The sequence below is a fragment of the Oryctolagus cuniculus genome, chromosome 19 (genome assembly GCF_051225735.1).
Source record: "Oryctolagus cuniculus isolate XC-2025 breed Fujian yellow rabbit chromosome 19, ASM5122573v1, whole genome shotgun sequence".
In the NCBI taxonomy this organism is placed as follows: Eukaryota; Metazoa; Chordata; class Mammalia; order Lagomorpha; family Leporidae; genus Oryctolagus; species Oryctolagus cuniculus.
The window spans coordinates 70,789,125-70,801,044 of NC_142885.1; the positions used below are offsets into that span (position 1 = coordinate 70,789,125).

The 11,920-nt window shown below is 66.8% G+C and overlaps 1 protein-coding gene across 9 annotated transcripts in view; it reads left to right on the top strand.

The window, feature by feature from the left end:
• The window catches only part of HAGH (hydroxyacylglutathione hydrolase), a 21,708-nt gene continuing 9,788 nt past the window's right edge, over positions 1-11,920 (top strand). The window contains exons 1-10 of one of the 9 annotated variants that reach the window (XM_051830310.3): positions 1-89; positions 201-293; positions 1,363-1,538; positions 1,908-1,972; positions 3,337-3,454; positions 3,775-3,883; positions 6,236-6,339; positions 6,451-6,552; positions 11,025-11,104; positions 11,233-11,496. In XM_051830310.3, the coding sequence (XP_051686270.1) occupies positions 1,434-1,538; positions 1,908-1,972; positions 3,337-3,454; positions 3,775-3,883; positions 6,236-6,339; positions 6,451-6,552; positions 11,025-11,104; positions 11,233-11,332 (783 nt within the window). In that variant the 5' untranslated portion in view covers positions 1-89; positions 201-293; positions 1,363-1,433 and the 3' untranslated portion in view covers positions 11,333-11,496. Of the gene's footprint in view, positions 90-200; positions 294-1,362; positions 1,539-1,907; positions 1,973-3,336; positions 3,455-3,774; positions 3,884-6,235; positions 6,553-11,024; positions 11,105-11,232; positions 11,497-11,920 lie in introns of those variants that run through there. The other 8 variants (XM_089321871.1, XM_089321866.1, XM_089321867.1 and 5 more) reach the window with 8 other exon arrangements.

Below are 11,920 nucleotides of genomic sequence, written 5' to 3' on the forward strand. Positions count from 1 at the left end.
GTCCAGCCCGGCTCGGGTCATGGTTCTCGGCCGCTGCCTCCTCGGCCGTCGGAGCCTCGCCGCACTGGGAGCCGCCTGCGCCCGCCTGGGTAGGTGGGCCGGGCTCGGCGCGGGGCTGGCCCCGGGGCGGCCTGGCGGGCGCAGGGGCGCGTGGACGGCCGTTGGGCCGCGCCCGCTGACGCCGTTTTCTGTTGACGCAGGTGCCTGAGTCCGCGCTGCCCGCCGGGCCGCGGGAGCGAGCGCAGGGGCGCGGGCGTGAGTCAGGCTGTGCCAGGGCCGCAGGACCGCGCCCGGTAAGGGAGCCCCGCCGGCCGCGGCCCCTGGCCCAGGTGGGGCCCGCGCGCCCCGCGTCCCCCGGTGGCCGGCAGGGCGGCCTCGGCGCCTCGCCCATGGCGGGGCGGGGGTCTTGACGTTACCTGACGACTGGACGTCCGGCTGAGGTAGCGCCGGGGGCCGGTCGCGAGGCGCGGAGCGAGCCCGGCCTCGCTGACAGCTGTCAGGGTTCCAGAGCCTGTTTTCCGAGGTCCCCGGGGCCAGGGCCGCTCGTGTGAGGGGCCCGGGCCGGGCCGGTCGTGGCGCCCCTGCGGCCAGCGAGCCGTGTCCGCGGACCGGGCCCGCACCGAGGGCTGCAGGTCCGTGGCGTCTGCCCGCGCAGGCCAGGGCGGCTGTAGGTCTTCCAGGCCGCGCTGGGTTAGGCGACAGTGTCCGGGTGGCCCCAGGTTGTCCCCCCGGCGCTCACGGCCCCTGGGGAGCTGGACTTGCCCGTCCGCGGTGTGTGGTCCGGTCCGGCGCCCCCACTTCGGGGAGGGGGTCCCGCCCTGCAGGGCGCTGGGACAGTACCGGCCGGGGAGGGAGAGGACCCCAGAGAGCTGGGCATACAAAATGCTGACTGTGCTGTGCGCCAGGAGGTGGCTCTGGGGGCTGCCCAGCTGGTGTCAGAGGGGGAGTGGACACCTTGCTGTGGTCAGCGGTGGCGCGGTACGTGGGACGCCCGCGCTGGAGCTGTGGCCCTCTGCTGGGGGCTGCCGCCCTCTGGTCCCTTCTGGGAGAGGCCGGGTCCCTGGGCCTGCCCTGGGGTTCTCTGTGCCCCACTTCAGGGCTGAGACTGGGGGGTGGGCGTGTGTTTCGGAGTCAGTGGTTGCATTGCTAGAAAGACTTTGGAGTCGCATCCCACACCCACGCCGGCAGAGCCTGCTGGGCGAGTCTCCCGGCCTGGTGCCTAGACCCGGCGTGGCCCACTCGGGAGGCCAGGGAAGGGCTCAGGCTGGGCTGGCGGGGAAGCGGCTGATGTCCCGGTGTGAGCGTGACTCGTTTTCCCTGGTCCGGGGCGGACGCTGACCGGAGGCTGCCCTCTGCCTTCAGGGCCAGGCCTGCTGGGACCCCTGGTCTGCCTCTCGGGTTTCAGGAGGAGTGTGACGGTGCAGCAGGGTGCCATGAAGGTCCAATTGCTGCCCGCCCTGACGGACAACTACATGTACCTGGTGATCGACGACGACACCAAGGAGGCCGCCATCGTGGACCCGGTGCAGCCCCAGAAGGTGCGCGGGCTGCTGGCTCTCCTGGCACCGGGCCACCGCGGCGGGGTCCTGGACGTGGTGTCCCGGCAGCTGTGCCAGGCCCATTGAGTTCTAGAAAAACAGACCAGTGGCCGCCTGCTCTGGTGAGGGTGGGCAGAGGGGGCGGGAGAGGGCAAAGGTTTTGCCACCCAGAGCCACACACGTGGGCCTTTGAAGGCCCTGCGTGTGGCTGCTGGAAGCCTCCCGCCCTCAGGGGTGCTGGCGCCGGGCTGCAGGGCCGTGGGAGGGACCGAGAGGGACCGGCACTCCCCCCGCTGCCCTGGAGGCCTGGGCCTGGCACTGCACCAGGGCCGGGATGTGACCTCTGCCCTGCCTCCCCTGGGGCCGCAGGTTCTAGACACGGTGAGGAAACACGGTGTGAAGCTGACCACGGTACTCACCACGCACCACCACTGGTAAGTGCGGGCCCCGGCCTGTGTCTGCCCTGGAAGCCCCTCCCCCCAGCTGTGTCTCAAGCAAGCACACGGGGGGCCCCAGCTGGGCTGGGTAGTGGGCTCTGTGACGAGGGAGAGGGGAGAGGGCCAGGCCAGCCGCCTCCTTAGCCTCTCCCCCTGCTGGGCCGTGGGGATAGGGGACCCCAGCAGCTGCCTGTCCATGCCCTGGGGGCGTGCAGTGGATATCGGCCTCCTCGTCTGGGCAGAAAGGAGCTAGTAGCCACTGGCGCCCACGTGGGTGGCAGGGGCCGAGCACGTAGGCCACTGCCTTCCCAGTGGGGTCAGCAGGGACTGGGCCCGCAGCAGGGCGCTGTGCCGGCGCTGTGAGGGGCACGCCCGCGTCGTGGGCAGTGGCTCCGCCTGGCGCTCCACTGGGCTGGTGCTGGCCTTCTGAAACCTTTGAGGTTCTTCAAAGCCAGGAAGACATGTTTATTGGGCTCTTAATTCTTTCCCAAATAATCGCGTGAAGGCAGCCACAGGAGGGCGCCCTGGCTCCCCACCCTCTCTCCTCGAGGCCAGTCCTGGTGTGTCTGGCCGGGAGTGTTGCGTGGACACGGCCTGCGGGGCTCTTGGTTCAGGCCAGCAGCTGGGCCGTGGGGCCTCGCTTGATCTTTGGGGGTGGGGCTGTGAGCTGGCCGGGCCCCCTTCCTGCAGCGGCGCCTCCTGCTGGCGCCTGGGCTCTAACAGCGCGCAGGGCCGCGCAGTGTCGTGGCTTCCTGCACCGAGCCCTGGGCTGCGTGTGTGACACCTGTTGCAGAAGCCGGCTGCTGCCCTGCACTGACCGCTCTGCGCGGCAGCAACCCGCGGTGGACCTGCAGGGAGGTGGGCTGCTGACCACCAGGCCCCCGGCCTGCGGTGTGCCAGCACACAGGTGGAGCTCGAGCTGGCTGGGGTGCTCCTGGCGCCTGGCGCTGCTGTTCCACACTCCTGTGCCAGGGCAGTGGGTCGCAGACTGAGCCGCACCTGGGAGCTAGCTGGGAGCCCTGGGGGATCGGTCCTGGCCTCCTCACCGACCGCCAGCTGCCTCCCGCGGCCCAGGCCTGGGTACCCCGCCTCGGGGTTGCCAGGTGCTGGTGAGCGGTTCCCGCCCTTCACAGACGGCAGGCGGTGGCTGGAGTGAGGACGCTCCTTGTGGGGCCTGCTCCCCGCGTGGGTGGACGCCTGCTCCCCGCGTGGGTGGATGCCTGCTCCCCGCGTGGGTGGGCGTCTTTCTGCTTCCGAGGGGCGAGCTCGGCCACAGCAGCCCCGTGTGGCCAGGCCTCGGGAGCAGGCCGGTTCCCCCGGCCCCAGCCCGCGGGTGGCCCAGGTATCCGCTCGGCCTGCAGGGACCACGCCGGTGGGAACGAGAAGCTGCTCAAGCTGGAGCCCGGGCTGAAGGTGTACGGAGGCGATGACCGCATTGGGGCCCTGACGCACAAGGTCACGCACCTGTCCACGCTGCAGGTGAGCGGCGCCGTCCCCTCCACGCCCCTCCCTGGCCTGCCTCAGCTGAGAGCAGAGGGAGCTGCGCACGTCACCGCGCCGCACGTGGCTCTGCGGGGTGTGGCAAGTGTGGCCACCCGGCACGTCCCGGCAAGACCGCCCTCGGCGTCGCAGTGGACTGGGTGGCTGGGATGGGGGAGAAAACCACGCGGCCCTGCTGGGTTCCATTGGCCTCAGCCCAGCGGGAGTGAGGCACCGCACTGAGCCCTGCGGTTCTGCCGTGGCCTCGCGCGTGGCACTGCCCGCCGTGCTGCACACACGCGTGGCCTGCTTCACTCTAGGTGGGGTCTCTCAGCGTCAAATGCCTGTCCACCCCGTGCCACACCTCAGGACACATCTGCTACCTGGTGAGCAAGCCTGGTAGTGCGGAGCCGCCTGCCGTGTTCACAGGTGAGTGCGGCGTGTGCGTGCCGGGCGCCGCGCGTCCTGCAGGGCGGACTGCCTGTCTCAGCGCCGCATTGGGCGGAGCGCCGTCCTGGGGTGGAGCCTGGGGCTCTGCTCCACACCTGTGTGGGGTGGCTCCTGGGGGCCTGTCTGCTCGCTCTGGTCTGGTCCTCCCAGCACACGGTGGCGGTGCCTGGGGGACAGACCTCCCGCTGAGGTGGGCATGGCCTGGGGGTGGAGCCTGGGTGTGGCAGGCTCCTATAGCTTTGGGGTGCCCACCCTGCGCCGTGGGGCAGAACGGCCTCTTGGGGATGGTCCTGTCAGCTGTGAACCCTCAGAGCAGGCGTGTTGAGGACTGGCCTTGGCTGCGTGGGGCCTGCCAGGGAAGGCGGGGCATGAGGTGCCGCCATGCGCTCAGTGTCGGGCAGTGGCCCGGCTGGGAGTCTGCAGGTGGTCCCAGGCGACTCCCGAGGGCCGGGGGGGACGCGGGGGTCTGGGAGTCTACAGGTGGTCCCAGGCGACTCCCGAGGGCTGGGGGGGACGCGGGGGTCTGGGAGTCTGCAGGTGGTCCCAGGCCTGTGAGATTCCCTCTCCCTGTCCTGCTGGCCCCGTGGCGGCCCCCCGCCCCCTTTCCGTTTGTAAAAGGGAGAGAAGAGGCCCAGCCTCACTGTGGTGTGCAGGCGGCCCGGCCGGCTGGGCTGTGGTCCCGTGAGGGGAGGCAGGGACAGGCTCTGCTCAGACGCCCGCCCGGGCCCACAGCAGGTGCGAGGGAGCCATGGCCGCCGCGGCCGGCTTCCTGAGGACTGTCCCTTGCACTAGAAGGTGTTGGGAGGCCTGACTGCTGGGGACACTGGCTCCACCTGTCGCCGGCATCACCGTGACTGGCAGAGCAGGGTGTCCTTAGGTTACTTTTTTTATTTGAGAGGTAGAGTTACCATCAGGGAGGAAGTGAGCAAGCTTGCCCAGCCGCTGGTTCACTCCCCAAATGGCCTTTGCCAGGGCTGGGCGAGGCCAAAGCAGGAGCCAGCAGCTTCCTCCCGGTCTCCCACGTGGGTGCAGGGGCCCAAGCACCTGGGCCGTCCTCCACTGCTTTCCCAGGCCACAGTGGAGAGCTGGACTGGAAGAGGAGCAGCCGGGACTCGAACCGGCGCCCACGTGGGATGGCGGCGCTGAGGGAAGCTTAGCACTGCCCCACATGCGACTGCGTTCGTAGTGCATGAGAAGTGGACCAAGGTGCAGGGGCGTCTGGGCAGGCAGTGAGGGCTGGTGGCGCCCCCACAAGCTGAGCTGAGGGAAAAGACCCCGGGGCGGTGGCAGCCGAGCTCCCCTGCAGAGGCTAAGGCGGGCTTGGCACTGCCATGCCTGGGGGGAGGGGAGGGGAGGGGGGAGGCAGGGCTGAGCCGCAGGGGGAGCAACTGGGGCTGCAGCACGCACTAGGAGCCTGGACTGCAAGGGGTGGGAGGAACCCGCAGGTGCTGTGCGCAGCAGAGGGAGGGTGGGGACCGCCCAGCTGTGCCGCCCTTGCTCTCCATGAAGTCTGGAGCTCTCGGGCCTGCCCACCCTCTGGGGGTCCCTTGTCCCCAGGGAGGCCCAGGTGGGATGCGTGGTCGTGGGTGCTGGCCCTGCCCCGTTAGCTCCCTGGAAGGGGACCTGACAAGTGGGTGCTTGGCTGTGGGAGAGTGGGAGCCAGGAGCGCCCTCTAGCCTGGCCCTGCCCCGTTAGCTCCCTGGAAGGGGACCTGACACGTGGGTGCTTGGCTGTGGGAGAGTGGGAGCCAGGAGCGCCCTCTAGCCTGGCCCTGCCCCGTTAGCTCCCTGGAAAGGGACCTGACACGTGGGTGCTTGGCTGTGGGAGAGTGGGAGCCAGGAGCGCCCTCTAGCCTGGCCCTGCCCCGTTAGCTCCCTGGAAGGGGACCTGACAAGTGGGTGCTTGGCTGTGGGAGAGTGGGAGCCAGGAGCGCCCTCTAGCCCTGGAGAACAGCGCTGCAGCCTGTGCTTGCTCACTGCCCCCCCCCCCCCCCCCCCCGCCGTGGCAGCACAGGGAGCTGCTCTCCAGGGCCCGCCTGTGGGCACACCAGCTGTGGCCGGTGAGCTCTGGGGCAGCCTGGGCAGGCGTGAGGGGCAGGTGAGGAGGGAGAAGCCTGCAGGCTCGTGGGCAGGACCAGTGAGGTCTGTGTCCGAGGACGCTGGGCCAGGGGAGGTGCGGAGGCCCGGCGGGCGGAGGCGGAGCTGTGAGGCCGGGTCTTGGCTGTGGTCTCTGCTGCCTCCGGGGAGTGTGGGGGAGGGTGGGGCGGTGGCCTTGGGGCCTCTCTGGGGTGTGGGCTGCGCCCCGAGGCCAGGCTGTCTGGCGCTGTTGCAGGCGACACTCTGTTTGTGGCGGGCTGCGGCAAGTTCTACGAGGGCACCGCGGACGAGATGTACAGAGCTCTGCTCGAGGTCCTGGGCCGGCTCCCCCCCGACACGGTACGCAGCCCGGGCGGGGAGGGGGCCGTGACCGGGGGCCCTGCGTCCCTGAGGAGCGGTCAGGGCAGGGCAGGCTCGTTCCCTGCTCTCAGGCCCTGGCTTTGTCCGCAGAAAGTCTACTGCGGCCACGAGTACACCATCAACAACCTCAAGTTCGCACGCCACGTGGAGCCCGGCAACGCCGCCGTGCGGGAGAAGCTGGCCTGGGCCAAGGTGGGTGCTCCGCGGGCCCTGCCGTGGGGGCCCGGTCTCCAGAGCAGGCAGACACCTTGCATCCACGGACCCAGCGAGCAGACCTGGGTTTGAGCCCGGACCCTTCTGACTGCGCGGGGCCTGCACTTGAAATGCACATGTCTGTCTGAAAGGCAGAGTGACAGAGGGGGGCCTTCCCCCGGGACTCCCCAGACGGCCAGGAACCAGGAACTCCATGTGGGTCTCCCACGTGGGTGCAGGGGCCCCAGCACCTCTGCTGCCTCCCAGGGCACCCGCAGGGAGCTGGGTCCCAAGTGCCGCAGCCGGGACTCGAGCCGGCACCGATGTGGGTGCCGGCGCTGCCCGGGCCGCTCGGCTGCACCGTGGCACTGGCCCTGCACGCTTTGGAGACGAGGCGGACGGCCCCGATCTCTGGTCCCCGGAAGCCCGTGTGGGTTGGGCTGCAGCAGGGCTAACGCTGGGAGCCTGGGACTCAGGCCGGGGCTCGCAGCTAAAGGCAGGAGTCCAGGGAGTTGAGCCGGCACCTGCTGCCGTCCAGGGTCTATGCGGTCGAAAGCTGAGACGGGGCCCCAGGCGCTCTGCCCAGGGTCGCAGCACAGCCCAGGCCAGTGAGGGGTCTCTTGATCCTCAGGGAGCAGCACGGGCCCTCCCCATACTCTGCATGCGTGAACCGTGCACCCCTGCGGGCCCAGGTGTGGCTGCCTCCTGTGGGGCGGGGCGGGGCGGGGTGGGGCGGGCAAGGCCGCTCTGTTTCTCTGGGTCACCTGGGTTTGGGGGAGCTCACAGGACGATCCTCCCTGGTACGTCAGCTGCGTAGTGAGCGGTGCCCCACCGTGAGGCCCTTACTCTGCGTGCGGTAGCGTTTCCTAGGCAAGTGCACGCCACGCATGCGCTGGCTGTCAGCCCCGCGTGCACAGGAGGTCCTGTCTGGAGCGCTGACGCCTGTGTCGTCCCCGCCACGCCCACAGCCACTGTCCACCTGCTTCCTGTGGCGTGCGTTCATACTTGGGGGAAGTCAGTGTGTTCATCTCAGGGTTTGTGTCCTGGAAGCGCCGCGGGATGCGTGTCGCGGGGACGCCGTGTCTGGGCTAAGGCAGGGGCAGACATGGCACTTCCTGGCACCTGGGTGTCCGACATTCAGCAGTGTTTGTCGGGAAAGCTGTCCTGTCCTGAGTTTCCCGGCGCCTTCCCTGGCAAGGCTGGGCCACGTGTGTGGTCTGCCCCCAGCGCCAGCTCATGGTCCCACCTGTGACTGGTTTTCTCCTTTTGAAAGGCGGAGTTAGGAGAGGGGGAGAGTGGTTCCCTCCGCTGGTTCATTCCCCACATAGGCCTATCAGCAGGGTCAGGCGGGCTGGAGCCAGGAGCCTGGAACCCCCTCTGGGTCTCCCACTGGGTGGCAGGGGCCCACGTGCTGGGCCATCTGCTGCTGCTCCCCCAGGGAGCTGGGAAGCGGGGTAGCCAGGACGAAACCGCCACTCGTGCTGGTGCCGGCACGCAGGCTGCAGGTCAGCCCATCGCTCCGCCATGCCGGCCCTTCCAATAGTTGGATCACTTTTTAAAATGTTTTTTAAAGATTTTATTTATTTATTTGAGGGACAGAGTTGCAGAGAGAGGGAGAGAGAGAGGTCTTCCTTCTGCTGGTTCGCTCCCCAGACGGCCGCAGTGGCCAGAGCTGGGCCAGGCTGAGCCAGGAGCCGGAGCCTCTTCTGGTCTCAGGAAGGTGCAGGGGCCTGGAGAGGTGAGGGGGGCGGCGCGCCAGCCTTCACAGTGAGGGGGCGTGGAGTTTGTCAAATACCCGGTCAGTGTTAAATGTGAAATCGACTTTGCCCTCTGGACAAACCTTAGTCATCCTGTAGCAGTCGTCTTATATATTGTGTTTCTAGTTTGTGTCTGTTCATTGCGGGTATTGGTTTGTAGTTTTTTCTTAGAAACACATTTTTAAAAAGTGAGAGGCAGAGAGAGAGGGTCTCCCCATCTGCTGGCTCCTGTGCAGATGCCCGCAAAGGCTGGGGCTGGGCCAGGGCTGAGTGGGGGTCCAGGAGCCCCATCCTGGTCTCCCACACGGGTGGCAGGGGCCCAGCCATGTGGGCCATCATGTGCTGCCTCGCGGGGTGTCCCGGGAGCTGGGCCGGAAGTGGAGCTGCGGTGTGGAGGCCTTAGCCTGCGGCGCCAGTGTCAGCCCCCAAATATTTCTAATTTTGAAGACGTCAAATATGTTAGTTTTTTTGTTTATGGTCTTTGAAATCTTTGCTTATCCCAAGGTAAAAACATTTTCTCCTGTGTTTTCCTTGAAGTTTTATAGTTAACCTTTTTTTTTTTTTAAGATTTATTTATTTGAAGTTCAGAGTTACACAGAGGGAGAAGGAGAGAGAGAGAGAGAGAGAGAGAGAGAGAGAGAGAGAGAGGTCTTGCATCCGCTGGTTCACTCCCCAGATGGCCGCAACGACCAGAACTGCGCTGACCCAAAGCCGGGTGCAGGGCCCAAGGACCTGGGTCATCTTCTCCTGCTCTCCCAGGCCACAGCAGAGAGCTGATGGGAAGTGGAGCAGCCGGGACTCGAACCAGCGCCCACACGGGATGCTGGCACTGCAGGCGGCGGCTTTACCTGCTATAGGTCAACCTTTTTAAAAAAATTATTCGTTTGAGTTACGGGGAGGGGCCACTTCCATCTGCTGGTCGCTCCCTAGGTGGTAGTGGCGGGGGCAGTGGGGAGCCAGGCCAAAGCCAGGAGTCCCCGTGGGTGGCAGGGGCCCGGGCCGCTCTCTGGCTCTGGAGCTGCTCTGGGTCTGCTCCCACCCCCCACCCCCCCCGCCCCGCAGAACCTGCTCTGTAGCCTCCACTACCCTCCGGTGAAGTAGGCGGGAAGTGTGTGTCATCTTTGGTGCGTGCGTTGTATTTGTGTTAACATTTAGCCTTTTCAAAATTTTATGAGAACCTCCACTCACTGAAAAGTGGAAGGAACGTCTACAACTAACGTTCTCTGGTGCTGCCTGTCCCCCCCCCCCCCCCCGTGCTTGCTGTCTGTCCCTTCCTCTCTCTCTCTGGTGCTGTCTGTCTGTCTGTCTCTCTGGTGAGGTCTGTCCATCCCCCCCCCCCCCAGTGCTGTCTGTCCATCTCTCTCTCGGTGTCTGTCTCCCCCTCTCTGGTGCTATCTGTCCACCTCTCTCTCTCTCTCTCTGGTGCTGTCTCTCTCTCTCTCTGGTGAGGTCTGTCCATCCCCCCCCCCAGTGCTGTCTGTCCCTCTCTCTCTCTGTCTCTCTCTCTCCCCCTCTCTTTGGTGCTTTCTGTATGTCCATCTCTCCCTCCCTCCCTCCCTCTCTCCCTCTCTTTCTCTGGTGCCATCTCTCCATCTCTCCCCCCCTCCATCTCTCTCCCCCCTCTCTCTGGTGCCATCTGTCCATCCCTGTCTTTCTCCTAGCAGGTGTTGAGTGTCCGGTGGACGCTGCCCCTCATGAACTGTGCTGCGTGGGGCCTTTTTCTGCTTCTGTGGGAAAAACAGCGACATTACTATGTCTTTAAGGAATTAAAACAATTTTTTTTAAAAAGTTACTCGGGGGCTGGCACTGTGGCTCAGCAGGTTAAAGCCATGGCCTGCAGTGCCAGCATCCCATAGGGACGCCCGTTCGAGTCCCGGCTTCTGACCCAGCTCCCTGCTACTGTGCCTGGGAGAGCAGCCGAGAGCTTGGGCCCCTGCTCCCACGTGGGAGACCTGAGAAAGCTCCTGGCTCTGGCCTCACCCGGGGCTGGTCGTGTGGCCACTGGGGGAGTGAACCAGCGGGCAGAAGACCTCTCTCTCTCTCTCCCCCCCCCCAATGAAAAAAATTCGAAAGGCAGAGGGACTGAAACAGAAAGCTCCCCAAATCCCTGCCAAGAGCTGGGGCTTGGGGCTGAGAAGTGGAGCCGGAGCCGGGCCCTGAACAGGTGCTCAGCAGGGGCGCGGGGCCAGCACCTGCCCCCTGTCCTGAGGGCCCTGTGGCCGCCTTGGGCTCTGCTGGGAGTCGCCTTCCCTCCTCGGAGGGGAGGAAGACGTTTAGGGGAAAGGAGGAGTGGTCTTAGAGCACTCGGGGCTGTTCGCACTGGTCTGCAGTGACCTCATCCCGCTGGCGACCCCCTCCACTGCAGGTGCGCGTGAGAGCTGACCCGCGGCCTCCTGGGGAGCCTGGCAGTAGGAGGGCTGCACGGAGACCCCCGCGTGTCCCCCTGCCCACGCGAGAGTCTGTGGGAACTTGGCGCTGGCTGGTGGCTGAGTGTGCGTCCTCTCAGAGGGGCCCAGCCTGTCCCCGTCCGGGCGGCTGCCCAGGCGCTTCCCTGGATGGGGCAGCTGCCAGCTCTGCCCACTTAGCAACAGGGGAGCAAGCTGTGTCTCTCGCCTCTCCAGGGTGGCAGGGAGGCACCGCTCTGCCCGCGCGAGCTCGGGGCTGGCCCCCCAGCCGCCTCCTGGACTCCGCCTCAGTTCCGTGGTTTCTGTGCAGGACAAGTACGGCAGCGGGGAGCCCACGGTGCCGTCCACCATCGCCGAGGAGTTCACCTACAACCCGTTCATGCGCGTGAGGTAGGCGGGCCGGGGCGGGGCCCCGTCCTCGAGGGTGGGGCGGCCGGGTGGGGCGGCCCGAGCCCAGGAGCTGCTCCAGGGCAGAGGGGCGAGCGCGGTGCGGCCCGCAGCCTGGCCCTCACCCGCAGGGAGAAGACGGTGCAGCAGCACGCGGGCGAGACCGACCCGGTGACCACCATGCGGGCCATCCGCAGGGAGAAGGACCAGTTCAAGGTGCCCCGCGACTGAGGCCCCGCCCGCGGCCGGCAGGGACCGCCAGTGGGGCCGTAGGTAATCCAGTCACGCAGGAAACTGTCCTGGTTTGATTTTAAGTTAATTTCAGAGCCCTCTGCTGTTATCAGATGTTCTAATGGATATTTATGAGAGAGAAAGTTTAAAAAGTATTTATTCCAGTTAGTGTGTGCGACTGTGCCTTACCCTGGTCTGGAGCTGCACTGCCCGGGAGCCCCTCCCCCACGCTGCTGTGCAGGGGGGAGCGGCCCTGCCCCCTCCTCCCCCTCCCCCGGGTGGCCGGTGTGCGTCTGCACCTGGTGAAGGGCCTGTGCAAGTGGACGCGTCCCCACCTGGGCTGGGCCGAGCCTGCTCCTGTGTCACGTGTTGGGGACACTCACCTGAGCCCTCTGTCCAGGCCGGGGCAGCGCGCTGCACCCAGGAGCCCCCGGGGAGGGGAGGGGAGGGACCTGCTGACAGGAACGTCCAGGCCTGTGGTCATGGAGGTGAGCAGGTGTCCTGGGCTGGCTGCTGATGCCAGACCCTTGACGGTCACCACCTCTGGTCCCCGCAGGGACGCCCCTGCCCCAGCCACGCCTGCTGGAG